At 45.8% G+C, this 27512-nt stretch overlaps 1 protein-coding gene across 3 annotated transcripts in view; it reads left to right on the top strand.

The window, feature by feature from the left end:
• Positions 1 to 27512, top strand: part of CCDC30 (coiled-coil domain containing 30) — a 140964-nt gene that overhangs the window by 27695 nt on the left and 85757 nt on the right. For all 3 annotated transcript variants that reach the window (XR_007770676.1, XM_050931162.1, XM_050931163.1), the window contains exons 4-8: positions 1231 to 1421; positions 4841 to 4930; positions 14144 to 14297; positions 21870 to 21941; positions 25361 to 25476. Coding sequence is in view for 2 of the 3 variants with exons in the window: in XM_050931162.1 (XP_050787119.1) it covers positions 1231 to 1421; positions 4841 to 4930; positions 14144 to 14297; positions 21870 to 21941; positions 25361 to 25476 (623 nt within the window). In the remaining variant the exon portion in view is untranslated. The remainder of the gene's footprint in view (positions 1 to 1230; positions 1422 to 4840; positions 4931 to 14143; positions 14298 to 21869; positions 21942 to 25360; positions 25477 to 27512) is intronic.

Raw genomic sequence — 27512 nt, 5'->3', positions numbered from 1 at the left:
GTAAAGCATTTTCCATCCTGATTTTACAGAGATAATTTTTACCTTTTCTTTCTTTAATTAAAAGCTTTCTTTTTAAGAACCTGATTGATTTTTCCTTGTTTTAGAATACAAGGGATTGAGTCTAAACTCACCAGGGATTGATGGGGGGAAAGGAATGGGGGATGGTTAATTTCTCCTTGTTTTAAGACCCAAGGGGTTTGGGTCTTGGGTTCCCCAGGGAAGGTTTTGGGGGAACAGAAGTGTGCCAGACACAGACTTCTGGCTGGTGGCAGCGTACCAGATTTAAGCTAGTAATTAAGCTTAAAAGTGTTCAGGCAGGTCCCCACTTTTTGTACCCTAAAGTTCAAAGTGGAGGAAGAAACCTTGACAGCTGTGCTTACCAATCTGTGGTGGGGGTGGTGGATAAGAGCAGAGGGAGAAGGGGACAGGGCTTGGAGCTGGTGGATAGGGCAGAGCGGGAGGGAGACAGAAGGAAGACAGGGATGGGCTAGGAGTCCAGGGCCAGAAGGGTCCATAACCATTAGAGAACCTGGAATTGGGCCCAGGAACCCTCATCACTACATTCCTCTGTGGTCAACGAATAGCTGTGAAACCCGCTGAGTGTAACTCATCCCTCTCTAGTGACTGGTCCACATAGAGGACAATGGCCTGACTTCTTCGACTGTTTATTAGTTGGAGTAGTAAATGTCTATGCTGTGGATCTAACATGCTGCCGAACCCTGATCAGTACCCAAGATGGGGGTCAATATGGTTCCATATGATGGAATTTTGATTTTGGTTTTGGGTTTTTTTAAGTTTGTCTTGCTCCCAGCAGAAGTTGGTCCAATGAAAGTTATTTCCTCACCCACCTTGTCTCTCTACATTCAAAGAGCACTATTAAGGTTGCAAAATCAAGCTCTCAAGAGTTAGGATAAACCAGAATTAAAGTTTTCCTTGCAACCTTAATTTTTCTTATTGATTACATGATCGCATACTATTTTTTCCGTAGGACTCCTGCCTCATTCAGTGCACTTGAAAACAATGGCAGCAAAGTACTTTTGAAAAGCTAACCACACTTGTCGATGCTGAATATTCTCAACTCTGCGTGTCAGCAGGGTGGAGGTTTTAAAGGAGGTTAATCGCTTGCTGGCACTCATTGGCAGTCATAGGCAGTGGGTGTCAGGCGGTTTTGAAAATCCACCCCCTAGCCATACACTAATGATTGCTCATTGCTCTCTCTGTTTTTTTCAGAAGCCCAGCTGAAGGAGGTGGAGGAAATGCTGGAACAGGAAGGCTTGTCTGAGATAGCTCACAGCAGTCCCAGCGAACAAATTGCTTATTTACTGGTAGAAAGAACTACGCTGCTGGAGAAACTAGACATTGCAGATCAAAAGTTGGATTCGCATAGCTGCATAGACGGACTGTGTGCAGCACAACTTCAGGTATCAAACTCCTCAGTGGTGATTATCTGATTAGCCCCTCCAAAGGAAGAATTAAGGCTATTCTCAGAGTGGTTGTTTTTTTTTTTTTTTAATTAGAAACATTTTTATCATTTATAAGAACCCTCTGGATTCTTAAAGCTGAAGTCTGTATCCATACTAATTTTTACCTATCCATGTTTGCACTTGATTTGCTCTAGAGGTCTGGAATTGACTAACTAACAGCATTATTTTTTCTATAAAAGGAGCGAATGCTGAAGGCTTTGTTATGAAAAAGAAAACCTATAAGGCCCAGTTGGGAAGTCTTGCTCATGGAGTATTGGCTTTCCACTGACCTTGGTATTTCTGATGACTCCATGTGCAGGATTTCATGAGTCATGCCTCCCTCAGAATTGTGAGATTAACTTAAAAATCATGGGGCTTTAAAAAGAATATAGTGTGTTCTTTCTAGCTTTTGAGGAATTCTTCACAACCATGAAGGATAGAAACTTAATTAAAAAAAACACCCACCACAAAAGCTAAGAGTCTCCCAATCACATGACTGTAGGACCTGGGGCTTTAAGTAAAACACTGTGTATCATGAGGCTTCTAATATAACTAGGAAATCTGATACACCTGTGCATAAATGAGGACTGAGTAAGGACTTCTGGACTGGATCCATAAAGGTCTTGGAATGGCAAGGCTAAGGCTCTATGACAGAGCTCATTTCAAAAGTCCTTCAAAGAAACAGGAGATGGTTTAGAAGAAAAAACTCTCTGGAAAAGTTGCCTGGCTATGTATTTTAGCCCCACAGGCCCTCATTTTTAGGCTGCTTATTCCAAAGCATGGTTCATAATAAAACCAGCAAAACAAAGAGTATTGTTAGTTTGATGTACCATTTCAGCTATAATAGCCATTTCTAGGAGACTTGCTACAAGAGTGCTCTGCCTCTATCTACAGGTAAATAGTTAGTGAGCAGAAAAGATGCCAGTACATAGTGCTCAAGAATACGTAGCATGGTTCCTGGGTTTTGTAGGACCAATAAAACTTCTTATTGTATGCTGCAAAAGGTTCCCTCTGAGCAGCTCCTTACAAGGCTGGCCTCATATGTGCTTCTGGAAACCGGGTGCCCCAGTCCGGTCCTTTGCCTTTGAGCTCTGGAGGGAACTTGTCTTGGTCCCAGCTTCCCACTGTCAAGGAAGATGTTGCCTGCTGCTGTTAGGGAACTTGTGACATGAAATAACCATAACTATGAGAGCCCCCTTCTGAGTCCTGAGTGTTCTGTCGCAGGCTGTGTTTTCAATAAATATGCTATTATTAAATTTTACCATAATCCTGTCATATTTTCAGTCTATAAATAGTAAAACGTAAAAGTGACAAAAAGACACCTAATGCATATGCAATCCAAAATAGTCATTAAACAATTTTGTAAATACGACCTCAATCCTGAAAAGACTTACGCACATGCATGTAGTGGAATATTCAAAAGAACTCAGCATTAGGCTTGAGAAAACCCCATCCCTAAGTCTTTTCATGGTTAGAGCCTAAATCTTCAAGTCACAAAAGGCTCTGGTACCCCAAGTAAAAACATCCAACACCCACCTCCCATATATTATAAAGAAATAGTCATTCATATTTTCAGATAAATACCAATTTGAGTTCACACTTAACACATCCAGATTATGGCTGATGTTTAGACACATAAGTCTCTTCCGTTTGCATTGCGGGGGAAGCTTCATTTATACAAAAGTTCTGGGTCATGAACCACTGCACTATCAGGGCTCTGCCAGCTGACGCTAGTCACTTATCTGATACAAATAATCACTACAAACAAATCAATTATTCCCAATTAAAAATTCAGTTTGAAGCCCCAAGGTATTTAAAAAAGAGCCAACAGAGCTGTAATAACCTTCTAATAAAATACTGAGTTTAATTACAACTTGTTCTTGGTCAATTACCAGGTATAATCAGATAATTTCTGCAAAGAGGGCAGCACTAACTGAGGAGTCAGCACCGAACAAGCGAGTTAATCAAAGGGAGGAAGAATGGAGAGAAAAGAATGTTAGAAAAGGATTTTTTACACATATCTATGCAAAGTTTCCCATGCATCACTCAGGCAACAGCATTGTTGGTGTGCCCCAGGTGAGCAAAGGACAAGGGATCCTAGATCACAGAAGATAGTCACTAATCAATTATTTGGCCAAATAAAACAATCTCTTGTGAAAAAGATCTGAAGTAGCTAATGGCTAATACTCCCACCAAGGATATACAACATATACAATCCTCACTGACTCTGGTTAGTGAAGGACCATACTTGAGTTTAGTCTGATACATTAATGAACTCTCCCTGTCTAACTCTAGTACAGACTTTCACACTTCCCATCCATTATAGTTATATATGATGCCTGATAGGAATCTCTTAACTCTGGACAACTGAGTATGACAAACTTCTGATTATTAATGTTTTGGGTTGAAAACTATTAATATATAAATATTTTAATCTATACTTCTCCCATGGAGAGAGGTGGTAATTTTGTTGTAAATTTTTTGCAGCCAAAAAAATTAACAGTATGAATACAACTATTCATTTCAAAGGTCATGACAGTAGGATGAAGACTGTTCATTTCGGCTGCAGGATATTCAAAGTTGTCAAGATCTGATTTCCATGTTAAAAATATATCATCAGTATAATAAAATCACGGAAATATAGTCCAGAAAAATTTGTGTTTAAAAGGGATTAAGGCTGGGTAAGTGAAACATCCTCCCTCACAATGCAAACTTTTAAAAGCAAAGAAATGTCAAGTTTGGGACACCTTTTAATGGTACCCTGACCACACAGCATGTTTCCATGGACAGACTCTGAAGTCTCACTAGGAACATCCTTTTCAGGCTCCAGGTGATAAGAAAACACACTACACGCAAGCACATTCACCTCCCTCACAATAAAATGCAAAATCTTAATTACAACCTTTGCAGTGTTGATATATGTGCACAGGTTGAGTGTGCTGCGTGGTTTGTGTTTCTGGAGCAAGTATGAGGTTGTAATTAAGATTCTGAGTGGTGCAGACTGGCTGGAACATGAGAAGTTATCCAGTTTTATTCAAGTAGAGTCAGTCAAGTATATTCAATATCAGTATATTTCTTTGTGCAGAGCTGAGCCCATAGGATGTAAAAGGAAGAGGCCCATGGCATCACAAGGTTAAAAAAGGCAAAGAACCTGCAGAGTTCCCAATAAGCAGCAGAGTGCAACAGGCAAGTGGGGGCTCTTCAAAGCAATTTGGAATCTATCTGGATTAAAGGCACTTTTGAAATATAAGACATGATTACAACCCATGGTTAATTAAGATATGTTAACATTTAAATGGTGGCATATCAATATCCAGTGAAGATTAGCAGCCAGCCTTTTTATAGTGTTGGCTTATTAATATGTCTTTTCATGCAAGGATAAGTTTGATCATATCCACCAGACGTTAGAAGATGAACTTCAGCAACAAGGCGAATCCATGCAACATACTAAAGAGACAATGAATAAGGTAAAACATTTATGCAACCTTTTGCTTCTAATACAGTACAGGCAGGAGCGGCGCCAGGGTTTCTGACGCCCTAGGCGGACGGCCATTTCGCTGCCCCCCGCTGCTGGAAAGGCTCCGGTGGAGGTGCCGCAGTCATTTCGGCGGACAGTGCACTGGTCTAAAGGCTCCGGCGGACCTACCGCAGTCATGCCAGCGGACAGTCCGCTGCTAGAAAGGCTCCGATGGAGCTGCCGCAGTGATGCTGGCGGGCAGTCCGCTGGTCTAAAGGCTCCGGTGGACCTGCCACAGGCATGACTGCGGTAGGTCCACCGGAGCCTTTAAACAAGCGCACCGTCCACCGAAATGACTTTAGCACCTCCACCGGAGCCTTTCCAGCAGCGGACCATCCGCTGGCATGACTGCAGTAGTTCCACCGGACCCGCGTGCCGCCCCCCCGGCAAAATAGCGCCCCTCCAAAAATTCTGGCACCCTAGGCCATTGCCTAGGTTGCCTGAATGGTAGCGCCGGCCCTGAGTACAGGGCTGCCCAGAGGTGGGGCAAGTGGGGCAATTTGCCCCGGGCCCCACAGAGGCCTCCACGAGAGTTTTTCGGCGGCCCTGGAGCGGGGTCCTTCACTCACTCTGGGGGCCCCGGAAAACTGTTGCGGGGCCCAGGCCCCCGGAGCGTCTTCCACTCCGAGTCTTCAGCGGCGGGGGGGGGGGTCCTTCCGCTCCGGGGCAGAAGGACCCCCCCATTGCTGAATTACCGCCGAAGCGGGAACCGCCGCCGAAGTCCCAGGTCTTCGGGGCACTTCGGTGGCGGGTCCTGGAGCAGGAGGATCCCCCGCCACCGAATTACCGCCGAAGCTGGGGGCCCCCCCGCCGCCAAAGACCCAGGGCCTCCTGAATCCTCTGGACGGCCTTGACGCAGTATGTAACTCTGATTCCACACAGAAGTACTTTGGGAAGTAAAGCAGATGCAGGTCAACTGGGTTGAGAGCATTTATAAGTAGGGACCTACCAAATTCACAGCCATGAAAAATGCATCACAGACAGTGAAATCTGGTCTCCTACTGTGAAATCTGGTCTTTTGTGTGCTGTTATCTTATACTACACAGATTTCACTGGGGAAACCATTTGTTTCTCAAATTGGGGGTCCTGACTCAAAAGGGAGTTGCAGGGGAGTCACAAGGTTATTTTAGTGGGGTTGCGGTATTGCCACCCTTACTTCTGCACTGACTTCAGAGCTGGGTGGCTGGAGAGTGGTGGTTGCTGACTGAGGGCCAAGCTATGCCAGCAGCAGTGCAGAAGTAAGGGTAGCAGTACCACAACCCACCCTACCTTGTGACCCCACCAACTCCTTTTTGGGTCAGGACGCTCTACAGTTACAACACTGTGAAATTTCAGATTTAAATAGCTGAAATCATGAAATTTATGATTTTTAAAATCCTGTGACTGTGAAATTGACCAAAATGGGTCATGAATTTGGTAGAGCCCTAGTTATGAATTAAAATCACTTTCTGCAGAAATCTGACTAGTGGAAAAGGTACTTGGCTCCTGAATAAAAAACATCCACAGTCCAGGAGCTGGTGCAGACTATAACAGGAGGAGGTCAGTATTAGCTGGCAGACTCAGTGCTCCTGGAGCTAGCCTAGCTGGGCAACTGCCTTAGAAGGAAGAGGCAGGTTCCAGCTAAAGACACGTGGAAAAGACAAGGGAAAAGTGAAGAAACGTGTTGGGGGAAGGGAGATCTGGGAGGAGAGAGGGAAAAGACATGGAGGAGCAGTGGGAGGAAAGATGAGACAAGGCAGGGGAAGAGAGATGGGCAGAAAGCAGGAAGGGAAAGAAACTCAGGGTATGTCTACACTACGAAATTATGTCGATTTTATAGAAGTCAATTTTTTAGAAATCGATTTTATGCAGTCGATTACATATGTCCCCACTAAGCGCATTAAGTCAGCAGAGTGCGTCCACAGTACAGAGGCTAGCGTCGACTTCCAGAGCGTTGCACTGTGGGTAGCTATCCAACAGTTCCTGCAGTCTCCGCCACCCATTGGAATTCTGGGTTGAGCTCCCAGTGCCTGTTGGGGCAAAAACATTGTCGCAGGTGGTTCTGGGTACATGTCGTCAGGCCTCCCTTCCTCCATGAAAGCAATGGCAAAAAATGGTTTCTTGCCTTTTTTCCTGGGTTACCCGGGCAGACAACATACCACAGCAAGCATGGAGCCCGCTCAGCTCACCGTCACCGTACGTCTCCTGGGTGCTGCTGACAGACGCAGTACTGCATTGCAACACAGCAGCAGCAGCAGCTTCTTGTCTTTGCAAGTTAGTAAAGATTGTTAGCAGTGGTACTGCACTGTCTGCCGCCATCTCCTGGTTGCTCCTGGCCGACCTCGGTCATGGTCAGGGGTGCCTGGGCAGACATGGGTGCTCCTGGCCAACCTTGGTGAGGTCAGTCAGGGGCGCCTGGGCAGACATGGATGCTCCTGGCCAACCTCGGTGAGGTCAGTCGGGGGCGTCTGGGCAGACATGGGTGCTCCTGGCCAACCTCGGTGAGGTCGGTCGGGGGCGCCTAGATAAAAATGGAATGATTCCTGGTCATTCTTTTCTTTAAGTTTCGTCTAATGGAGATTCAGTCCTGCCTGGAATATCATGCCAACTGGAGGCTTCTGCCTCGAGTTGTTCTCCCAGCGGGCCCCACCTACTCCAGCCTCCCTTTGCTCCCATGGTTCATGAAGTCTGGACAGTAGTAAGGAGCAGTTCAACTATAGGCTGAACAAGTGCAGAATGGTGGTAGAATGTGCCTTTGGACATTTAAAATCTTGCTGGTGCTGTTTGCTGATATAGGCTGTTTGCGATTAGATTAGAAGAGCACAGCAAGGTGTGCTGCGCATCACAGAGGCTTTGAAAACCAATTTCATGACTGTCCAGGCTTCAGTGTGACAGTTGTGTGTGTTTCTCCTTGATGCAAACCCGCCCCCTTTGTTGATTTTAATTCCCTGTAAGCCAACCCTGTAAGCCATGTCGTGAGTCGCCCCTCCCTCCATGAAAGCAATGGCAGAGAATCATTTTGCGCCTTTTTTGTGCAGAAGACATACCACCACAATCAGGGAGCCTGCTCAGATCACCGCGGCAGTTATGAGCATTGTAAACACCATGCGCATTATCCTGCAGTATATGCTGCACCAGAAACTTCAAAAACAGGGGAGGAGGCAACGGCAGCATGGTGACGAGAGTGATGAGGACATGGACACAGAGTTCTCAAAGCACGGGCTCTGGCAATTTGGACATTATGGTGCTAATGGGGCAGATTCATGCTGTGCAACGCTGATTCTGGGCCTGGCAAACAAGCACAGACTGGTGGGACCGCAGAGTGTTGCAGGTCTGGGATGATTCCCAGTGGCTGCGAAACTTTCGCATGCGTAAGGGCACTTTCATGGAACTTTGTGACTTGCTTTCACCCGCCCTGGAGCGCAAGAATACCAAGATAAGAGTGTTAGGGTTCCTTTCCCACTCTGAACTCTGGGGTACAGATGTGGGGACCTACATGAAAGTCACCTATGCTTATTTCTACCAGTTTAGGTAAAAATTTCCCCAAGGCACAATTCTTTTTGTCCTTGGAACGGTACACTGTCACCACCAAGTGATTAACAAAGAATCAGGGAACGACCACTTCGAGTTCCTGTTCCCCCAAAATATCTCCCCAAGCCTTTACACCCCCTTTCCTGGGGAGGCTTGAGAAATATATCCTAACCAATTGGTTACAAAGTGATTACAGACCCAAACTCCTGGGTCTTAGGACAATGGAAAAATCAGTCAGGTTCTTAAAAGAAGGATTTGATTTAAAAACAAAAGGATAAAAATCACCTCTGTTAAATCAGGATGGAAAACAACTCTACAGGGTAACAAAAGATTCAAAAAACACACCAGAACTTCCTCTAGGCTGTTTCAAAGTTACAAAGATAGGAATAAACCTCCCTCCAGCAAAGAGAAATTCACAAGCAAAAAAACCAAAAGATAATGTAACACACCTTGCCTGGCTTTTACTCACTTTTTTTGTAATATCAGAGACTTGTACAGGATGGTTTATAGGAGAAGGAGTTTTCCTAACCTGATGCTTCTCTGCCTTCCCAGACAACACACAAACAAAGCCTCCCCCCCACCCCCAAATGAAAGTATCTTCTTTCCCCATTGGTCCTTTTGGTTAGGTGCCAACCAGGTTATTTGAACTTCTTAACCCGTTACAAGTAAGGAGGAATTCTAGGCTACCCTTAGCTGTATGGTTATAACAGAGAGCAGCCCTCACAGTTCAGAAGCGAGTAGTGATAGCCCTCTGGAAGCTTGCAACACCAGACAGCTACTGGTCAGTCGGGAATCAATTTGGAGTGGGCAAATCTACTGTGGGGGCTGCTGTGATCCAAGTAGCCAACGCGATCACTGAGCTGCTGCTATCAAGGGTAGTGACTCTGGGAAATGTGCAGGTCATTGTGGATGGCTTTGCTGCAATGGGATTCCCTAACTGTGATGGGCGATAGATGGAACCCATATCCCTATCTTGGGACTGGACCACCAAGATAGCCAGTACATAAACTGCAAGGGGTACTTTTCAGTGGTGCTGCAAGCACTGGTGGATCACAAGGGACGTTTCACCAACATCAACGTGGGATGGCCGGGAAAGGTACATAATGCTTGCATCTTTAGGAACTCTGGTCTGTGTGAATGGCTGCACCAAGGGACTTACTTTCCAGACCAGAAAATAACCATTGGGGATGTTGAAATGCCTATAGTTATCCTTGGGGACCCAGCCTACCTTTTAATGCCATGGCTCATGAAGCCATACACAGGCACCCTGGACAGTAGTCAGGAGCTGTTCAATTATAGGCTGAGCAAGTGCAGAATGGTGGTAGAATGTGCATTTGGACATTTAAAAGCGCGCTGGTGCAGTTTACTGACTCAATTAGACCTTGGCGAAACCAATATTCCCATCGTTATTACTGCTTTCTGTGTGCTCCACAATATCTGTGAGAGTAAGGGGGAGACGTTTATGGGAGGGTGGGAGGTTGAGGCAAATCGTCTGGCTGCTGATTACACACAGCCAGACACCAGGGCGGTTAGAAGAGCACAACAGGGCGCATTGCGTATCAGAGAAGCTTTGAAAACCAGTTTCATGACTGGCCAGGCTACGGTGTGAAAGTTCTGGTTTTTTCTCCTTGATTAAAATCCGCCCCCTTGGTTCTCTCTACTTTCCTGTAAGCCAACTGCCCTCCCCGCCTTTGATCTCCGCTTGCAGAGGCAATAAAGTCATTGTTGTTTCACATTCATGGATTCTTTATTTATTCGTCACACAGTTGGGGGGGATAACTGCCAAGGTAGCCCAGGAGGGGTGAGGGAGGAGGGAAGCACTGGGTGGGTGGTGGAGGAGGGGAGGAGGGAAGGACAAGGCCACTCTGCACTTCAAAACTTATTGAATGCCAGCTTTCTGTTGCTTGGGCAGTCCTCTAGGGTGAAGTGGTTGGGTGGCCGGAGGCCCTGCCACCGCGTTCTTGGGTGTCTGGGTGAGGAGGCTATGGAACTTGGGGGGGAGGGTGGTGGTTACACAGGGTCCGCAGCGGTGGTCTGTGCTCCTGCTGCCTTTTCTGCACCTCAGCAATATGCTGGAGAATATCAGTTTGATCTTCCAGTAGCCTAAGCATTGCTTCCTGTTTCCTCTCATCACGCTGATGCCACCGATCATCTTGACCCCACCGTCTCTCTTCTTGCTCCCGCCACCTGTCCTCACGTTCATTTTGTGCTTTCCTGCACTCTGACAGTGTCTGCCTCCAGGCATTCTGCTTGGCTCTTCCAGTGCGGGAGGACTGCATGAGCTCAGAGAACATTCCACTGCAAGTGCGTTTTTTTTTTGCCTTCTAATCTTTGCTAGCCTCTGGGATGGAGATGATACGGGGAGTGTTGAAACATTTGCAGCTGCGGGAGGAATAAAAGGGAGAGTAGTATTAAAGAGACAGATTTTAGAAAACAATGGGTAGACTCTTTCATGGTGAACCAAGCTGTTAACATTACACAGCACGTGTGCTTTCTTTACAAGGTCGCATTTTGCCTCTTATATTGAGAGCCTGCCAGTTTGGTGTGAGAGATCACACATGCAGGGCCGGCGGGCAACAGAATTTGGCTTGCAGGCAGACATGGTAAGCCACAATCTTTTGGCTTCTTTAATCTTCATAACATGTGGGGATGGTTTCAAACAGCAGCGCCTTCATGTCCCATACCAAGAACCCGTTGGGTTGGCCATTTAAAAGGAGGGGCTGTGGTTTTCGAGTTAACATGCAGCACAAACCCAACTAAACCCCCCCCCCCAATTCTCTGGGATGATCACTTCACCCCTCCCCCCACCGCGTGGCTAACAATGGGGATGATTTCTTTTAAGACACAGGCAAACAACCCAGCAGGAACGGTCACCTCTGAATGTCCCCTTAATAAAATTCCCCTATTTCAACTGGGTTACCCTGGGAGTACTTCACCTAGATGTCCCTGGAGGATTTCTGCTCCATCCCCATACACATTAACAGACTTTTCCAGTAGCTGTACTGGCAGCCAATGCATCCCAAGTCTTCAGGGCAAATTAGTCATTAAACACGCTTGCTTTTAAACCATGTATTGTATTTACAAAGATACACTCACCAGAGGTCCCTTCTCCGCCCTCTAGGTGCGGGAGCCCACCTTGGGTGAGTTGGGAGGGTACTAGATCCAGGGTGAAAAACAGTTCCTGGTTGTTGGGGAAAACGGTTTTTCCACTTGCTTGCTGTGCGCTATCTTCTTCGTCCCCAAAATCCACGTCTCTGTTGCGTGAGACTCCGTTGTTGGAGTCCACGCACAGGGGTTGGGTAGTTGTAGGGGCACCCTCTAGAACAGCATGCAGCTCATCATAGAAGCAGCATGTCTGATCCAGAGCAGCTGTTTGCCTCTCTGGTTCCCCGGTAGGCTTGCCTCTGCTCCTCAAGATTCACGCGGCAGTGCTGCGGGTCCCTGTTAGAGCCTCTGTCCTTCATGCCCTTGGAGATTTTTTCAGATATTTTGGCATTTCGTCTTTTGGAACGGAGTTCTGATAGCACGGATTTGTCTCCCCATACAGCAATCAGATCCAGTATCTCCTGTTCGGTCCATTCTGGAGCTGTTTTGCGATTCTGGTAGTGCATGGTCACCTCTGCTGATGAGCTCTGCATGGTCACCTGTGCTGATCAGCTTGCCACACTGGCCAAACAAAAAATGAAATATAAAAGTTCACGGGGCTTTTGCTGTGTACCTGGCCAGTGCATCTGAGTTGAGAGTGCTGTCCAGAGCGGTCACAATGGAGCACTCTGGGATAGCTCCCGGAGGCCAATATCGTTGAATTGCGTCCACACTACCCCAAATTCAACCCAGCAGGGTCGATTTCAGCACTAATCCCCTCGTTAGGGGAGGGGTACAGAAATCGATTTTAAGAATCCTTTAAGTCAACAAAAATGGCTTCGTCATGTGGACGGATGCAGAATTAAATCGATCTAACGCTGCTAAATTCGACCTAAAACTCGTAGTGTAGACCAGGGCCAAGAAGTGGAAACATTAGATGTGGAAGTTGAAAATCATGTGGTGATAGAAGCAGAGGATGAAAGTGAAAGGGAATGCAAGTGGGAAAAGGAAGTGCCTCAGTGGGAATTGTTTTGGAAAGTTTGAGCAAAAAGCACGTTCCTCCACTGTAAACATGAAAAACTAAGTCTTTTATTAAACAGCCCTGCAGCTCTCATTCAGGGCTTGGCTGCTCTCAGCTCTGCCCATTCTCCCACCCCAAACAACCCAAAGACACTAAAGAGAATGCAAAATTGATTAACCATTGGAACAAACTGCCAAGGGAAGTGGTGGATTGTCCACCTTTTGAAGTCTTCAGATCAAAACTGGATGCCCTGCTGGAAGCCATGCTAGATCTAATGGTCCCTCCTAGACTTAAAATCTATGAGTCTAGGACTGAAAATACAACTTGACTAACAGTGTTTCTCAAGGGAGAAAATGTTTCTGTTCTTTTTATCCCACAGGGATTCACCTGGAAAACACTGATGCCTAAAATCAGCTGTCAGCCCACAGCCATGACATACACACATAACATGTCAGCATCCTTATGTAACTAGGGGTTGCCAGCAACTCCATATACTGCCTCAGCAGCAGCGCCCACACACCTGCTTCCTGCATAGTTAGTGTGTCCCCACTTCCCATGCACTAGTGCAGGGGTGGGCAAACTACGGGCCCTGGGCAACGTTTGGCCCATCAGACCTTTTAATCTGGCCCTTGAGCTCCTGCTGAGGAGCGGGGTTGTGGGCTTGCCCTGCTCCATGCATGCTGTGTCTCCACCTGGTTCCCAGAAACAGCAACAAGTCCCCCCTCCAGCTCCTACATGTAGGGCTCCACATGCTGTCCCCTCCCCAAGCACCGGCTCTGCAGCTCCCATTTGCTGGGAACCGCAGCCAGTGGGAGCTGCAAGGGCAGCATCTGCAGATGGGGCAGCACACACAGCCACCTGGCTTGCACCACGCCTTCGCACGTAGGAGCTGGAGGGGGACATTCTGCTGCTTCCGGGAGCTGCTTGAGGTGAGCGCCACCTGGAGCCTGCACCCCTGACCCCCTCCCATGCCCCAACCTCCTGCCCCAGCCCTGATCCCCCTCCTGCCCTCCGAACCCCTCAGTCCCAGCCCGGAGCACCCTCTTGAACCCCCAACCCCTTAGTCCCAGCCCCACACCAGAGCCCACACCCCCAGCCCTCGCCCCCCCACCTCCCCACCCTGCCCCAGCCCAGAGCCCTCTCCTGCACCCTGAACCCCTCATTTCTGGCCCCACCCTGGAACCCGCACCCTCAGTCCAGAGCCCATACTCCCTCCCACACCCCAACCCCCTTCCTCAGCCCAGAGCCCCTTCCCATACTCTAAACCCCTCTGCTCAAGCCTGTAGCCCTCTCGTGCATCCCAAACCCCTCATTCCTGGCCCCACCCCAGAGCCTGCACCTCCAGCCAGAGCCCTCACCCCCTCCTGCACCCCAACCCCTAATTTCGTGAGCATTCATGGCCTGCCATACAATTCCCATACTCAGATGTGGCCCTCAGGCCAAAAAGTTTTCCCACCCCTGCCCTAATGCAAGCTGCTACGCTGCAGCTTATTAGTGCAGACAAGGTATTTGGTTTCCTTTGCCCCATGAGCACTGCTTGTGTTTCAGTCCCATAATGAAGAGCTGGAAAGAGAGAAAGTGTTACGAAAGCGGGTTGAGCGAGACCTGGATGAGGCCGCACGGAGGCTGCAGATGGCTCACGAAGAGATCCGCAGGCTAACAGATGAACTGGACATGCAGAAAAAGGAGCAAAGCAAACTGGGTAAATTTGAGCAGCATGTGACTCAATTATTAGCATATACTAGACCTGGTTTTCTGAGGTGCTGATCACTCCCATCGCTTACTCAACACCTCTGAAAATCAGGTCCTATTCTATGTAAACCTTGCCTGTCACTTTGAGAAGAGTCATAGAAAGTCTCCTAGCCCCATTCTGTCGTAGCATGGAAAATTTAGTCTGTGTCAAACATTAGCCTGATGTGTTGGAATTCGGAATAAAATCTTTCACATGTATTCAGTAGCTGATAGGCAATGAAGTGTGAATGGGGAAAATCAAGACATTGGCTGATTTGACATGATACTATGGCAGCATAGTCCTGGTTTCCTCTCCTTGGCTTGTGTGGAGGAAGAAGAAGCTAGAGATGGGGCCGAGAGGAACAGCTACCCCATTCAGTCCAGAAGCAGACCGGCCTCCTGCTCCCTGTCTCTAAGATGCCATTGAGGACAGATTTCCTGTCCTCATGTGCCATCTGAAGAGTGCATCACTGAGCAGCTCCCCACGCACACCTCAGAGGATGCCTTTCAAACCCTCGCTCCTAGATGCTAAATCCTCTATACAAGAAGCCTGCTTCCCCTCGTGTGCACTTTGTCCCCCGGCTGTCACATCCTCCCCGCTTTCCCACCATATTGACAAGCTCCGATCTTGCACCTTGCTGTCAAACTGATGGTCTCTGCAGCCAGGCCCCAGTACCTCCCTGCCAAGAGCCCACCTAGCAGGACGAGGGGGTTGGGAGGCTTTGGACAGCTGTTGGAAAGGTGAGTGTTGCAAGCATTTGTCACTTGCACAGGCTGCCCTGGTAGCAATAGTATTTATTGCTGTAGGTTAGTAGGCGAGAAGCTGAGCACTTTATTATGTGGCTGCTTATGCTGGGGAGTAGAGTTGCAGCACCACAATGTCTGTGGCTGCCCAGTCCAGGCTGGATGGGATTTTAAACCTCCTCCTCCCAAAAACTAACCCAAGAAACGTATCTGGAAAATCTATTTTATGAAGGAAAAAAGTCACACTTTATGTAAAAATTCCACTTATAACTAGTTAACAGAGGGTTAATTAACCAGCTAATAGGTGTTCTAAACATGTCACAGACATGAGGATTATGCATTACAGGTGATTCTTAACTAATAAGCACATCCTTGGAAGTTGTTATAAATGGTAATGAACCATAAACAACCTCTTGATCTATTGGATTGATAACAGTTGTAACAATTGATTGTCTCTTTATTGAAACATCTGTTAATCGTTTACGCACCTCTTATAACTCATTTCTACGTGGAGCCTTGTATGGAAGAGTTTGCTCACCATTGGCATGCTCCCTCGTACCTGGTTGAGGTGCTCTCCTCCTCCTTTGGCTCCCCCTGCCAACCGCCACTCTGGCTCTGCGGTCATTGTCCTCTTCCTGTGACTTGGCCCAATGGCCAGGTCACTTTTAGTCCTGCCTCTTCCTTCTAGGGAAACCCGAATACAACACACCAGTGATCTGGCAGCATCACACCTGAGGTTTGGCCCAACTTCAGGCTTTTGGGCCAGCCAGCCCTGGGCTCTGGGGTGTTCATGTCACTGCCCTAGGTGGGCCCGTAGGGGAACCCAAGCCTGCCCTCTACTATAGTTCCAGCCCAGGGACCTTGTATGGAACAGACGAGGTCTGTTTGTTCAGGCTATTTGCTTTCTACTGTGGCCTGCAGCTAGGTCTGTCTCATAGCCTCTTCCCTAGCTGACTCCTCTGCAGGTCCCAAAACAAAGAGAACAAATTATTTGAGGAACAGAAGAATTAAAAAGGTCCTGCACCAGGCCAACCTGTCCCTAGGAGTCTCTGACACTTAGGAGTCTTTAGTTGGGGCTTTAGCCCCAGCTTATTATTCCCTCCAGGCAGCTTCAAGGCAATCTCTGGTTAAGCTCTGGCCCTTTGCAGGCCTTTCTTCGCAGGACTGGCTCTAGAGATCTACTCCTTCTCCCAGTCGCCCAACACTGGGCTGGGTTTTTCCTCTTACCTCAGAGATTCCAAGGCCAGAAGGGACCATTGCAATCATCTAGTCTGGCCAGAGACCTGCCACACAACCCCTAGAGCAGAGCTTTTACACCCATCTTTATTTAAAAATGGTCAGTCATGGAGAATCCACCACAACCCTGGGTTAATTTACTCTCACCATTAAAAATGCGTATCTTATTTCCAGTTTGAATTTGTCCAGCTTCAGCTTCCAGTCATCGGATTGTGTTAGACCTTTTGCTGCCATATTGAAAAGCCCATTATTAAACATTTGTTCCCCGTGTAGATATTTGTATAGACTAATCAGGTCACCTCTTAACCTGTGAAGCTAAATAGGTTGAGCTGTTTGAGTCTATCACTCTAAGGCAGGTTTTCTAATCTTTTAATCATTCTTGTGGCTCTTTGATCCTGCATCCATTTATCAGCATCCTCCTTGAATTGTGCACACCAGAACAGGACAAAGTATTTCAGCAGCAGCCACACCAGTGCCTGATACAGGGGTGAAATGACTCCCTACTCGAGAGTCCCTCTGTTTATGCATCCTAGGATGGCATTACCTTTTTTGGCCACAGCATCACACTGGGAGCTTATGTTGGGTTGATTATCCACCATAACCCCCAGATCTTTTTCAGTGTCACTGCTTCCAAGGATAGAGTCCCCATCCTGTAAGTATTGCCTGTGGCCCTTGTTCCCAGTTGTATCTGTGATGTTGCACTCTATATGATTTTATAAAAATATGCTAATATAACTCGAATATGCTTCATACAAAAGGTCTCTTGCAAGGTATCATAACAAAGCTTATAATCTATCGAGTGTGATCATTCTATTTGTATAAATGTACCACTCTTGTATCTGAAACTAGAAATATGAAATATAACTCTGAGGGCCTATTGTAATTATGCAAAGTGTGGGCCATTAATGGTTGTTTGGAATCTTGATGACTCCCATTAACCATGACAATTGACTGCAGACGGCTCTGTTTTACCTGTAAGTTTTTCTGTATACATGTGTGCTGGCAAGTGAGTAACATGTGATCATGTCACCTGAACTGGAATCCATCTTTAACCTGGGGTCTTTCCATTGAGAAGTAGGGGTGGGAACTCAGAGAGGGACAAAGGATTCCGGTCTTATGCAGAGGTGAAAGTAAGCAGGTACAGGCTGGTACGGAGGACCTGTAAGAAAAGGAGACTGCCTGAGGGAGGGAGAAGCCTGCTCCCTGTATTTAAACTCAGCTGTTCCCTGAGTGGTTCAGCCCTCAGGGTTAGAAGTGGTTTCTGGCATCCTTGTTAATTTCACTCACAGTAGCTGTGGGGAGGGTGTGTTTGACCATGGCAGGGGCAGTCCTTGTCTGCCCTCGGGATGAGGGGATCTCTCCAATATTAATATATACAACAAATACAAGCATTTGGCTGCACAGCTTAAATCTAGAGCTAATAAAAGCAGGTGGAAGGGGAAAACTCAGTCACATTGGTTTCTCGTCTCCTCCCTCCCCCTCCTGCAGCCAGGCTGCAGCCAAGGTTCTGCATTCCTCCCCCCACCCCCACTCCCAGCAGGAGTTCTCTAGGCTCTAGCTTGCAGTAGGGACGCTGGCTGAGATGCTTGCTGCTGCTGCCTGCGTTAGAACAGTTTAAACTCAGCAGTTCCCTGCACAGTTTAGCCCCCAGGTTTAGAAGCCGTTTCTGGCATCCTTGTTAATTTCACTCCCAGTTGTTGTCGGGCGGGGGGTGACCATGGCAGGGGCAGTTCTTTTCTGCCCCTGGGATGAGGAGATCTCCTATACGCAAAAAACACAATCAAAATCAGGAACCATTTCCAAGTTCAAATCTATCCCATTCCCTCCCCAGCAGAAGATCATGGTTGTGATGTCCAAACTGCTCGCAGATCCTCGTTGAAATGTTACTGAACCGTGCAAGGAACAGCTGAGTTTAAACTGTTCTTATGCAGGAGGCAGGCTTCTCCCTCCCTCAGCCAGTCTCCCTGTTGCAAGCTAGAGGGTAGCCCCTGCAGCTGCTGCTCAGTGCCAGGCAGGGAGAAAGCATGAAGCCTAGTGTCCACAGCCTGGCTCAAGGAGGAGGGAAGACACAGAGAAAAATGTGACCGTGAATTTTCACTTTTTCAGGCTTATTCCAATAATAAAGTTTTATTACAGACAGTCCTGGTAGTAGTAATAGTAGCTTTATTTTCTCTATGTCATGCAGTGGGAGGGATCCATGAAGTACGTAGGAGAGGTGGGTTGCTTGCGATTGGATCATATGGGTAAGAAATGTAAATTACTTTCACCCCTGCCCAAACCCCACGGCTCCCAGCTGCCCCTGCAGCTGGTAGCTCCGGGGGTGATTTAAAGGGCCCGGCTCCTAGCTTCAGCTGAATCCCCGAGCCCTTTAAATCCTGATTTAAAAGGCCGGGGATTTAAAGGCCCCACCTCTTCCAGTTGAGGCCCCTCTCCCTCCACAGGACTCTGGAGTACCAGCAAGTCCTTTAAGTTACTTTCACCCCTGGTCTTATGCAAAAGATATATAAATGGGTGGAACAGAACAAAGACAGGCAGCCATTATGAGGAATCCCCTAGTTACCACCTGAGCTGGAACAAGGGCTGTACCAGGGGAAAGGACTGTGCCCAGACTAGGAAGACATCCAGTCTGTGGAAGAAACTTACTGAAACATATCAGGGTGAGATTTTGTCTGTGCTCAATTGTATTACTGTATTAGGCTTAGATTTGCATATTTTATTTTATTTTGCTTGGTAATTCACTTTGTTCAGTCTGTTACTACTTGGAACCACTTAAATCCTACTTTCTGTATTTAATAAAATCACTTTGTACTTATTAATTAACCCAGAGTATGTATTAATACCTGGGGGAGGCAAACAACTGCATATCTATCAGTGTTATAGAGGGCAAACAATTTATGAGTTTACCCTGTATAAGCTTTATACAGGGCAAAATGGATTTATTTGGGTTGAGACCGCACTGGGAGTTGGGCATCTGAGTGTTAAAGACAAGAACACTTCTGTTAGCTGCTTTCAGGTTAAGCCTGCAGCTGTGGGGCAAGTAATTCAGATCCTCGGTCTGTGTTGGAGCAGACTGGTGTGTCTGGCTCAGCAAGACAGGGTGCTGGAGTCCTGAGCTGCCAGGGCAGGAAAGCAGGGGCAGAAGTAGTCTTGGCACATCAGTTGGCAGCTCCCAAGGGGGTTTCTGTGATCCAACCCATCACAGTATCCATTGACATTTAGCCATATTAAAATGGATATGTTTGCGCACAATTTACCAAATGATCTAGATCATTCTGATTCAGTGACCTGTCCTCATCATTATTTACCACTCCCTCAGTTTTTGTGTCATCTGAAAACTTTATCAGTGATGACTTTATATTTCTTCCAGGACATTAATAAAAAATGAAAAATAGCATAGGGTCAAGAACCAATCTCTGTGGGACCACGCTGAAACAGACCCAATCAGTGATGATTCCCCATTTACAGTTACATTTTGAGACCTATCAGTTAGCCAGTTTTTAATTAATTTAATGTGTGCCATAATAATTTTATAGCATTCTAATTTTTTTTATCAAAATGCTGTGTGGTATCAAGTCAAATGCCTTACAGAAGTTTATGTCATCACTGTTAGCTATATCAATCAAACTTCTCATCTCATCAAAAAAAGATACCAAGTTAGTTTGACAGGATCTATTTTCCATAAACTATGTTGATTTGCATTAATTACTTTACTCTCCTTTAATTCTTTATTAATCAAATCTCACATCAGCTGTTCCATTATCTTGCTTGGGATCAATGTCTGACTGACAGGCCTATAATTCCTTGATCATCCAATTTACCCTTTTAAAAAAATTGGCACAACATTAGCTTTCTTCCAGTTTTCCACTTTCCCAGTGCTCCAAGACTTATTGAAAATCAGTATTAACATTCCAGTGAGCTCCCTAGCCATCTCTTTTAAAACTCTTGGATGCAAGTTATCTGGACCTGCTGATTCAAAAATGTCTCAGTTTAGTAGCTTGTGTTTAACATCCTCCAGAAATATTAGTGGAATGGAAAGAGTATTATCATCCTCATATCAGAATATATTATCTGTTTTTTTCACCAAATACAAAACAGAAATATTGATTGAACATGTTTGCCTTTTCTGTCTATTATTGATAATTCTACAGTTTCTATCTAGTAATGGACCAGTATCATTGTCAGGATTCTTTTTCTTCCTACTGTATTTTAAAAAAATCCTTATTGTCCTTAACTCTTGGCCATAGAGTTCTTCTAGTGTCCCTTGGCTTCCCTTATCAATTTTCTATAATTCCAAACCTCCAGTTTACATCCACTACTATTAGTTTCCCCCCTCTTCCATTTGTTATATATTATTTTTTTATATATAGCTGCCTTCACTTCCCCTCTAAATCAGATCAGTTTTTTAACCAGCACAGCCTTCTTCCTCAACTCTGGGATTGTGGCATCTAGTAAGATGTTCTTAAATGATTCCCATTTATCATACACATTTTTCTGATTAAATTCTTCCTCCAGGTAAGAACATATACAGGAAGCATCAGAAAATGATCAGCTGAAGTTTTTAACAGCAGCTGAAGGTCCCTGTCCTACAATGTGACCTGTGAGGGGTTGACTCTGTGCCCAGGCTGAGCCCCCTTTACTTTACTGGGACTCCACATGGAATGCACTTGCACAGACTCGTCGTGTGACTGATCACATCACCCAAAAGGCACTCTCTCCAAGTCATTAAACAGTTCCAATCAGCAGCCTGAGCAGTCAGTCACAGGCTGTGTTTTATTCAAAGTCCTTGGAAGCAAGCTCTGTATACAGAGTTTGTCAGACCTCCTATGTAGATCGATTGATATACATGCGTCAAAGGGCACAAGCTTGGCAATGTATCACAGCCTCAAAACGATACTTCTCCAGATTATGGGCAGAGCTGCTGTGTTTGACTTCCTTTCCCAGCGGAACCTTATGTGCATTGAACCAGTGAGAAACCTGTTTATGATGAGCATGCTCAGTTTTGTAATCTGCATAAAAGTATGAATTACTGTTTGGCTTTCTGTGCTGTGATTAAGATTTTAATGTCTGACGTGTTTCTGTGCTTTGTTATGCTTAGAATGTTAGTGCTCAGAATCATATTAAAACTTATCAAGGGAAGCTATTAAAAGTAGTAATAATTGTGTTTCTGGGGTTGTAATCCTCCCTGTGGATTTTAGGAGCTAAATGCACTGTAACTAGATTCAGTCACAGAAAATCAAGTGGAATCCCTGATTTATTTGAGGGAAAATCCATCTAGAACAAATGTTTGCTCTTGCAGCCTGTTCAAGTTTAATAAAAAATGTATGACCCCTGTTAGGCAATTTTCAGTCCAATACATTATTTTCTATTGTTGGTGGTTGCTAAGTGTTTAAAATCATGTGCTATGGTTAAGTTTTGTGCTCTTTCTACTCCTTTGAGCTCAATGTTATGTTGTTTGAATTTTTTGAATGAAAAACTATAGAAGAGGATTCTAGAATTCTGTGCTCATAAAAAAGGATTGGCAAAATTATCATTAGGTGAGATTGTTTCTCCGTTGTTCTCTTAGATCCTGCTTTGCAGCTGGCCTCACAAACATCTGAGAGCTGGAGAGAAGAGATGAATAAGCTGAAAGTCCGTGGTAAGGCATACATTAGCTAAGGCACTGCTGATGATACTTCCAGGCCCAGGTGGTTGAAAATTTTTTGTCCAGACTTTTTTAACAGAAAATTGAGTTTTCAGCTGAATTAAATTTTTTGCAGAAAGTGTGTGTTTTCATTAAAAAAAATGTTATATTTCATTGGAAAACTGAAAATACAAATTCCAAAATTTTCAGCTAAAACCAGAAATTTTGTTGGTTTTCAGGTTTTGGGATAAAATATCATCTTCAGTTCTTGACAAGAAGTTGAGATTTCCCACTGAAAAGTTAGATGAAAATGAAAAAGTAGTTTTTATCCAAAGTTTCTGAGAATTTTTTTTTCTGACCAGCTCTACTAAGGAATATGGTTGGAATATAAATACAAATCCAGAAAGTTTTCTAGTGTTGTGCTGCTAGCATGAACTATTGACACTTTGCTTGATGTTACAGTCTAAATTCTTTGCTATCCGTATTCACCAGAATGGCTGTAGAATGAGCTATATTATGTTCACTAGCTATGACTTTGACACGCTGTAAGGGATAGAAGTACCGTACTAACATGGTTTTATAGCACCAGTGTATTCCGTAAGTGTTAGTGTTATGCCTATGCGGATAAGCTCAGATTGTGTCGGTTCATAGTAAAATTTAGTGGCGTGGTTTTTGGCATCTTTAGAAGCTGTTCATGAAGTAAACACATTTCCCAGAGATGTTAGTTTTCTGTATGTTTCTCAAGAGCAAGAAAGCTACCTGTGTCCCTTCTGCTTGCACTGAACTAACCCCTCTCCATACGCTGCCCTGGACCTCTCAGTTGCTAATTACAAATGTATTCTGCTGCAGAATGAATTGTGCTTGTTTTTACTAAAAATAAAGCTCAGTAAACAACCTTCTGGAGAAGCGAAGGTCAGGCTGATTAAGGGACCTTAGAAATGAGTCCAAATCCTCTCTTATGTTCTGGCTTCTTTATGTGACTTAGGCAGTGCAAAGGGGCCAGAAATCAGGCAGAACAGGCAAGTGAGAATTACCCTGGTGTGCAGGAGCTAATAATGGGCAGAATCAGCTGCAGTGGCACTCCCCATTCAGCCTCACTCAGCATAAGGAATTTGTCAGGGGCACAGCCAAATTGTGCTGTTCGCCATCTCTGCTCAGCTGGAGAATGGTCCTTAGGGACCACTGCCAGGTTAAGTTAGAGCACCCCCCACCCCATTGTTGCTCTAACCTGCACCAGGGCTGAGGCTCACATACTCCACCGCTTTTACCAAGTGCTTATTTTTATCTAAGTCAGTCATTTTGATGTTTGCAAGGGACACCTCTCCTTTTCCAGAGAGAAATCCTCCCTGCTGTTGCGGGCTGATTCCTACAGCGGTAGTCGGACTAGGCTTACTTCTGGGGGGATTCTGCACCAAAAAATTAAAAATTCTGCAAAATTTTGCATATTTTATTTGTCAAAATAATGCAATATAATTACACCAGTTTCAATTGTTTTGGTAATTTATTTAAATTACAATACAGAAAAAACTCACAATAACTATTCAGCATTTCCTAAACACATGAAAGTTAAGTTATAAACACTTGGTAACTAATACCCTGCATTCCAGTTATAATCTTGGATTTTCATTTAAATTAAATTACAGAACATCAAACAGCCAAAAAAAAAAAAAAGAGAGAAAAAAAGAGAAGTAGTAGAATGTCATTTTTAATTGCTGTGATTTTCACACATGAAAGTCGTACAGTTCTGCTAATCATTGTCCTGGACCTGGCTGGGTACTTTGGGAAGTGTTTGCTTCTGATTGTCCTGACATTTTATTGACTGTTTGATAAATGTTTTATTTTCCCTCAAATTATTTTTTTTTATAATGAGTAAGTAAAATAAATCCTGAGCTGTACCCCATTGTGTCACGTTGGCACAGGAAAAAAGTGAGAAAGCACATAGATCTTCTTAGCTTATTCCCTTACTGTCATTTATAAGGCTTTACATCACTCTGGCAATGTAAAGGCCTTAAAACGTTTACAGGTTTTATGCCCCTGGGGGAACTGACTGAGAATGGGAACAGTTAACTAACAATAGGAACGTTAAGAATGCTACTACGCAGGCAGGCTGCAACATTTCTGCCTCAGAGAATGAGATCAGTTAACTAGCAAGCAGGCTGCTACATTTCTGCCTCCGAGGCAGAGCCTTCCTCGTGCATAATAAAAAGACCTACCCTCCATGCCCCCGGCAGGCTGCAGTAGCAGGCAAGAGGGACAGAGTTTCTCTTGTTGGCAGGCACTCACGCCCAGCCTCGCCCCCGATGGTGATAAACATCTCCCCTGCAGGCACATATGCCCAGGCCCCCTCCCTCCCACAGTGATTTGTGTCTCTGAAGCTACTCCAGGCACGCTGGAACAGATGCGCTGCCTGGGCTGCTGGGGAAGAGGCGAGTATCCCCCTGCTGATTTCTTTTGCATTTTTCTGTGTGGGGGGCACAGAAATATGTGGGCCATATGAATTCTGTACCTCCGCAAGGGTGCAGAATTCTGTCAGGAGTATAGGCTAAATATCCACAACTCCAGAGTGATGCCAACTCTCCAGCACCCTCTACCCAAGACTACTCCCTGCAAACACACCAGGCTTCCCCCCTACCCTGACTTATGCAACCACGGAGGACCTTCATTCATATACCTTGGCATTTCTTTCCGAGTTTAAAAAGTAGCCCAGCTAGTTCCAGAGTTTGAAAATGGAATATTCTCACTTGCCATGTATGACAGCTTCACTGGGGGATAACCACGTCTAATTTTCAAATTATGGCAATTTCCTAGACATTTTACTGTTCTTGCTTTTAAGAAAAATGGCCTCTTGCATACACCAATCTCAAAATCTACCTGAGTTTCAAATTGGTAGGTGTATTGTGATTTTGCTGGGTGGATAGAAGTGCACAGATAAGTATTAGACACTTGGCAGAAATTTCTAAAAGGAGTCATTTTTAAATCTAAAAAAGTAGTTGCTCAGTTGACACAGTATTTTCAGAATATGTTCTGGTTGTCACTGAGACCTGTCCTTAAATAGTTGAAAAAATTTAGATTTTTTTGTTGTGCTACAAGTGAGATGAAGCTCAGCCCTGACTAAGGAAAGGTGAACATGCTTCCATAATAAACCACATACTAGCAGATCTTGGACTAGAACCCTGGTCCTAAAGCTCCAAAATCACAAGCCTCTGCCATTTGAGCTGATTAATGGCTCCCTTATGCTTTGCGAACCAGCCACTACAGGGCAGCATCACACACCCAAAGTTAGTATATTCCAGGGGTCCATACTCATGTGATGCACTCCTGTGCCAAACCCTGAGCTCAGATGCATAGCAAGGGCCTGGGACAGAGCACATTGAATCCATTGCCACCTGTCCATGTGTTGTCTAATTGTTTTCTTGTCACTTGCGGGAGTTTAGATAGGACTGAGCTGCAGAAGGCCATGGAACACAACAACAGACTGGACAAGGAAATTCTGGCATTGCGCAGTCGGGTCCGATCGCTTGACTCGGAAAGAAAAGTGTTCCTAGAACTGGTAAGTCTCTGTCGCCATCTTATTTGGCATGTAATTCAATCTCAGTCTGCTGCAGCACCGAGCTGTCCAGGGCCAGGCCTCGGCTGTTTATTCAGTCACACCATCACATCTAGCCTTTCCTGCTGCTGTGCCCCGGCCTCGTTAACCTTACCTAGAGTCAAAGTTCTCCCGTTTCCTGGTTAGCGTCCACTGAAGAAATCTGAACAACCAGAAACGTTCGGACTCTGGGTGTTTCTATAAACAAATTTCTATGGCCTGTGACCATGAACCTCATGTTTGCTGGAAACATTGAGCACCCAGAGCTCCAAACAAAATTAGTAGGAGCCGAGAGTGCTGAAGTGGCTCAGATTGAGCACCCAAAAACGAAACACTAAAATCCCATCCCTCTCCTATTGACTGCAACGGGGGTTACCTTTAAGCCCATGCTTACATGCTTTGCTGAGTGGGGATGGCATTGCTCATGTGCTTAAGTTTAAGCATCTGCTTCAGTGCTTTATTGAAATGGGACCTTACGTGCATGTCGTGTTATTGTGGCCCGCTTGCCATGTGATCCAGGTTGTTCTCTATTAGTAGCCTGTCCTTAGCATCATTTACCACCCGAATAACGAGCAAATGTTATCAGCAGTGATTTTATATTTTCTTTGGGGACATTGATAAAGATATTGAATAGTGTTGGGACTGATCCTGTGAGACCCTGTCAGCAGGAGGCAGTGTCTCCCACCTAGCAGTTAGATTTCAAGGCAGCAGTTATACCCAATGTTATAACCCAATGGTATACCCTCTGGTGGAAATCTTGCCTAGTGGGTGTCTCTCTTGAAGGCAGCAACCCTGCCTAGTGGGTACAGTTCATGGGTGCCAGCTTGGTTTAGTGGTTCAGTTTATGGGTGGCAGCCCCACCTACTGGGTTCAGTTCTCAGTAGGGTAGGGGAACCTGGGCCCTTCCACTCTGCAGGGTTCCAACTTGGGAGGCTGGTTTAGCTTCGCTCACCCCATGGTTTCTTGCATGTGTCTCCAGACAGCTTCCCTGGGTCACTTCCTACCTCTTTTTACATCCCAGCTGGCCACCAGCCATCCCTGGGGAGCACTGCCTTCTGGGATTCCTGATCTGGTCCCAATGTCCGGTGCTGCAGCTCCCCGTTCCTTGGCTTGATGTCAGATCCAGCCATGTCTCCCCTGGAGCTTGCAGAGCACATCTTTTTCCCTAGCCTGCCAGTCGTGACTGAGCTGTTTGGCTGCCTTTTAAACCCTGCCTCCAATCTGAGCATGCTTTGGCACAGATGAAAAGGCAGAACCTTCTGAGACCAGACTTGCTCCTTAACCCTTCCTGTCCAGTGAGGGGTTTATACATGGTTCTGTGGTTCTTGGAACCCACCCCCCAATCTCTCAAGAAAAAATTGGTGTTTTTGTGATTTTTCCCTGTCCAGTGAAAGATTTCTACACTGTACGGCTGCAGCTGCTATTTGTCATGGTGTCCAGCCACCATAGCGGCACATGGTCAGTCACTAGCTGATGGGCATTCCCCAACTAGTAATTCTTAAAGCCTCCACAGCCCATTTCACTGCTAGGGCCTCCTTCTAAATGATCAAGTAGGTGGTTTCTCATGGGAACAACTTCCTCCTGAGGTACACTATGGGGATATTCTTCCCCTTCAGTGTCGTCAGATAGCACTGTGCCCAGACCCACTTTGGAGGCCTCTGTTTGGAGTGTAAACTTTTCGATGAAGTCAGAGTGGATGAGCAGATTCTTGGCTCAGTTGCTCCTTTAGCTCCCGCAAGGCCCTCATGAGCCACTGACCACAGGACCTTCCATGGGATGGTGTTCTTTACCGGGTCCGTCATGGGCATCACAATGGTAGCAAAGCTGGAGGGCAAGGAGCACCCCATGAGGCCGAGGAACAATCTACCTGCCATTTTGTCGTGGGGGAGTGTAACAGGGCATAGCAGGGCCCCCCTTGGTTCTGCCTCTGCTCTGTTCCAAAAATCACGCAGAGACCTTCTGGCTCAGCAATCACCGGGGCAGTTTATTTATACAGTGCA

This window comes from Gopherus flavomarginatus, chromosome 21, assembly GCF_025201925.1.
Source record: "Gopherus flavomarginatus isolate rGopFla2 chromosome 21, rGopFla2.mat.asm, whole genome shotgun sequence".
NCBI lineage: Eukaryota > Metazoa > Chordata > Testudines > Testudinidae > Gopherus > Gopherus flavomarginatus.
The sequence above is the reverse complement of the archived record's forward strand: the minus strand, read 5'-3'. Positions and strand labels throughout refer to the sequence as shown.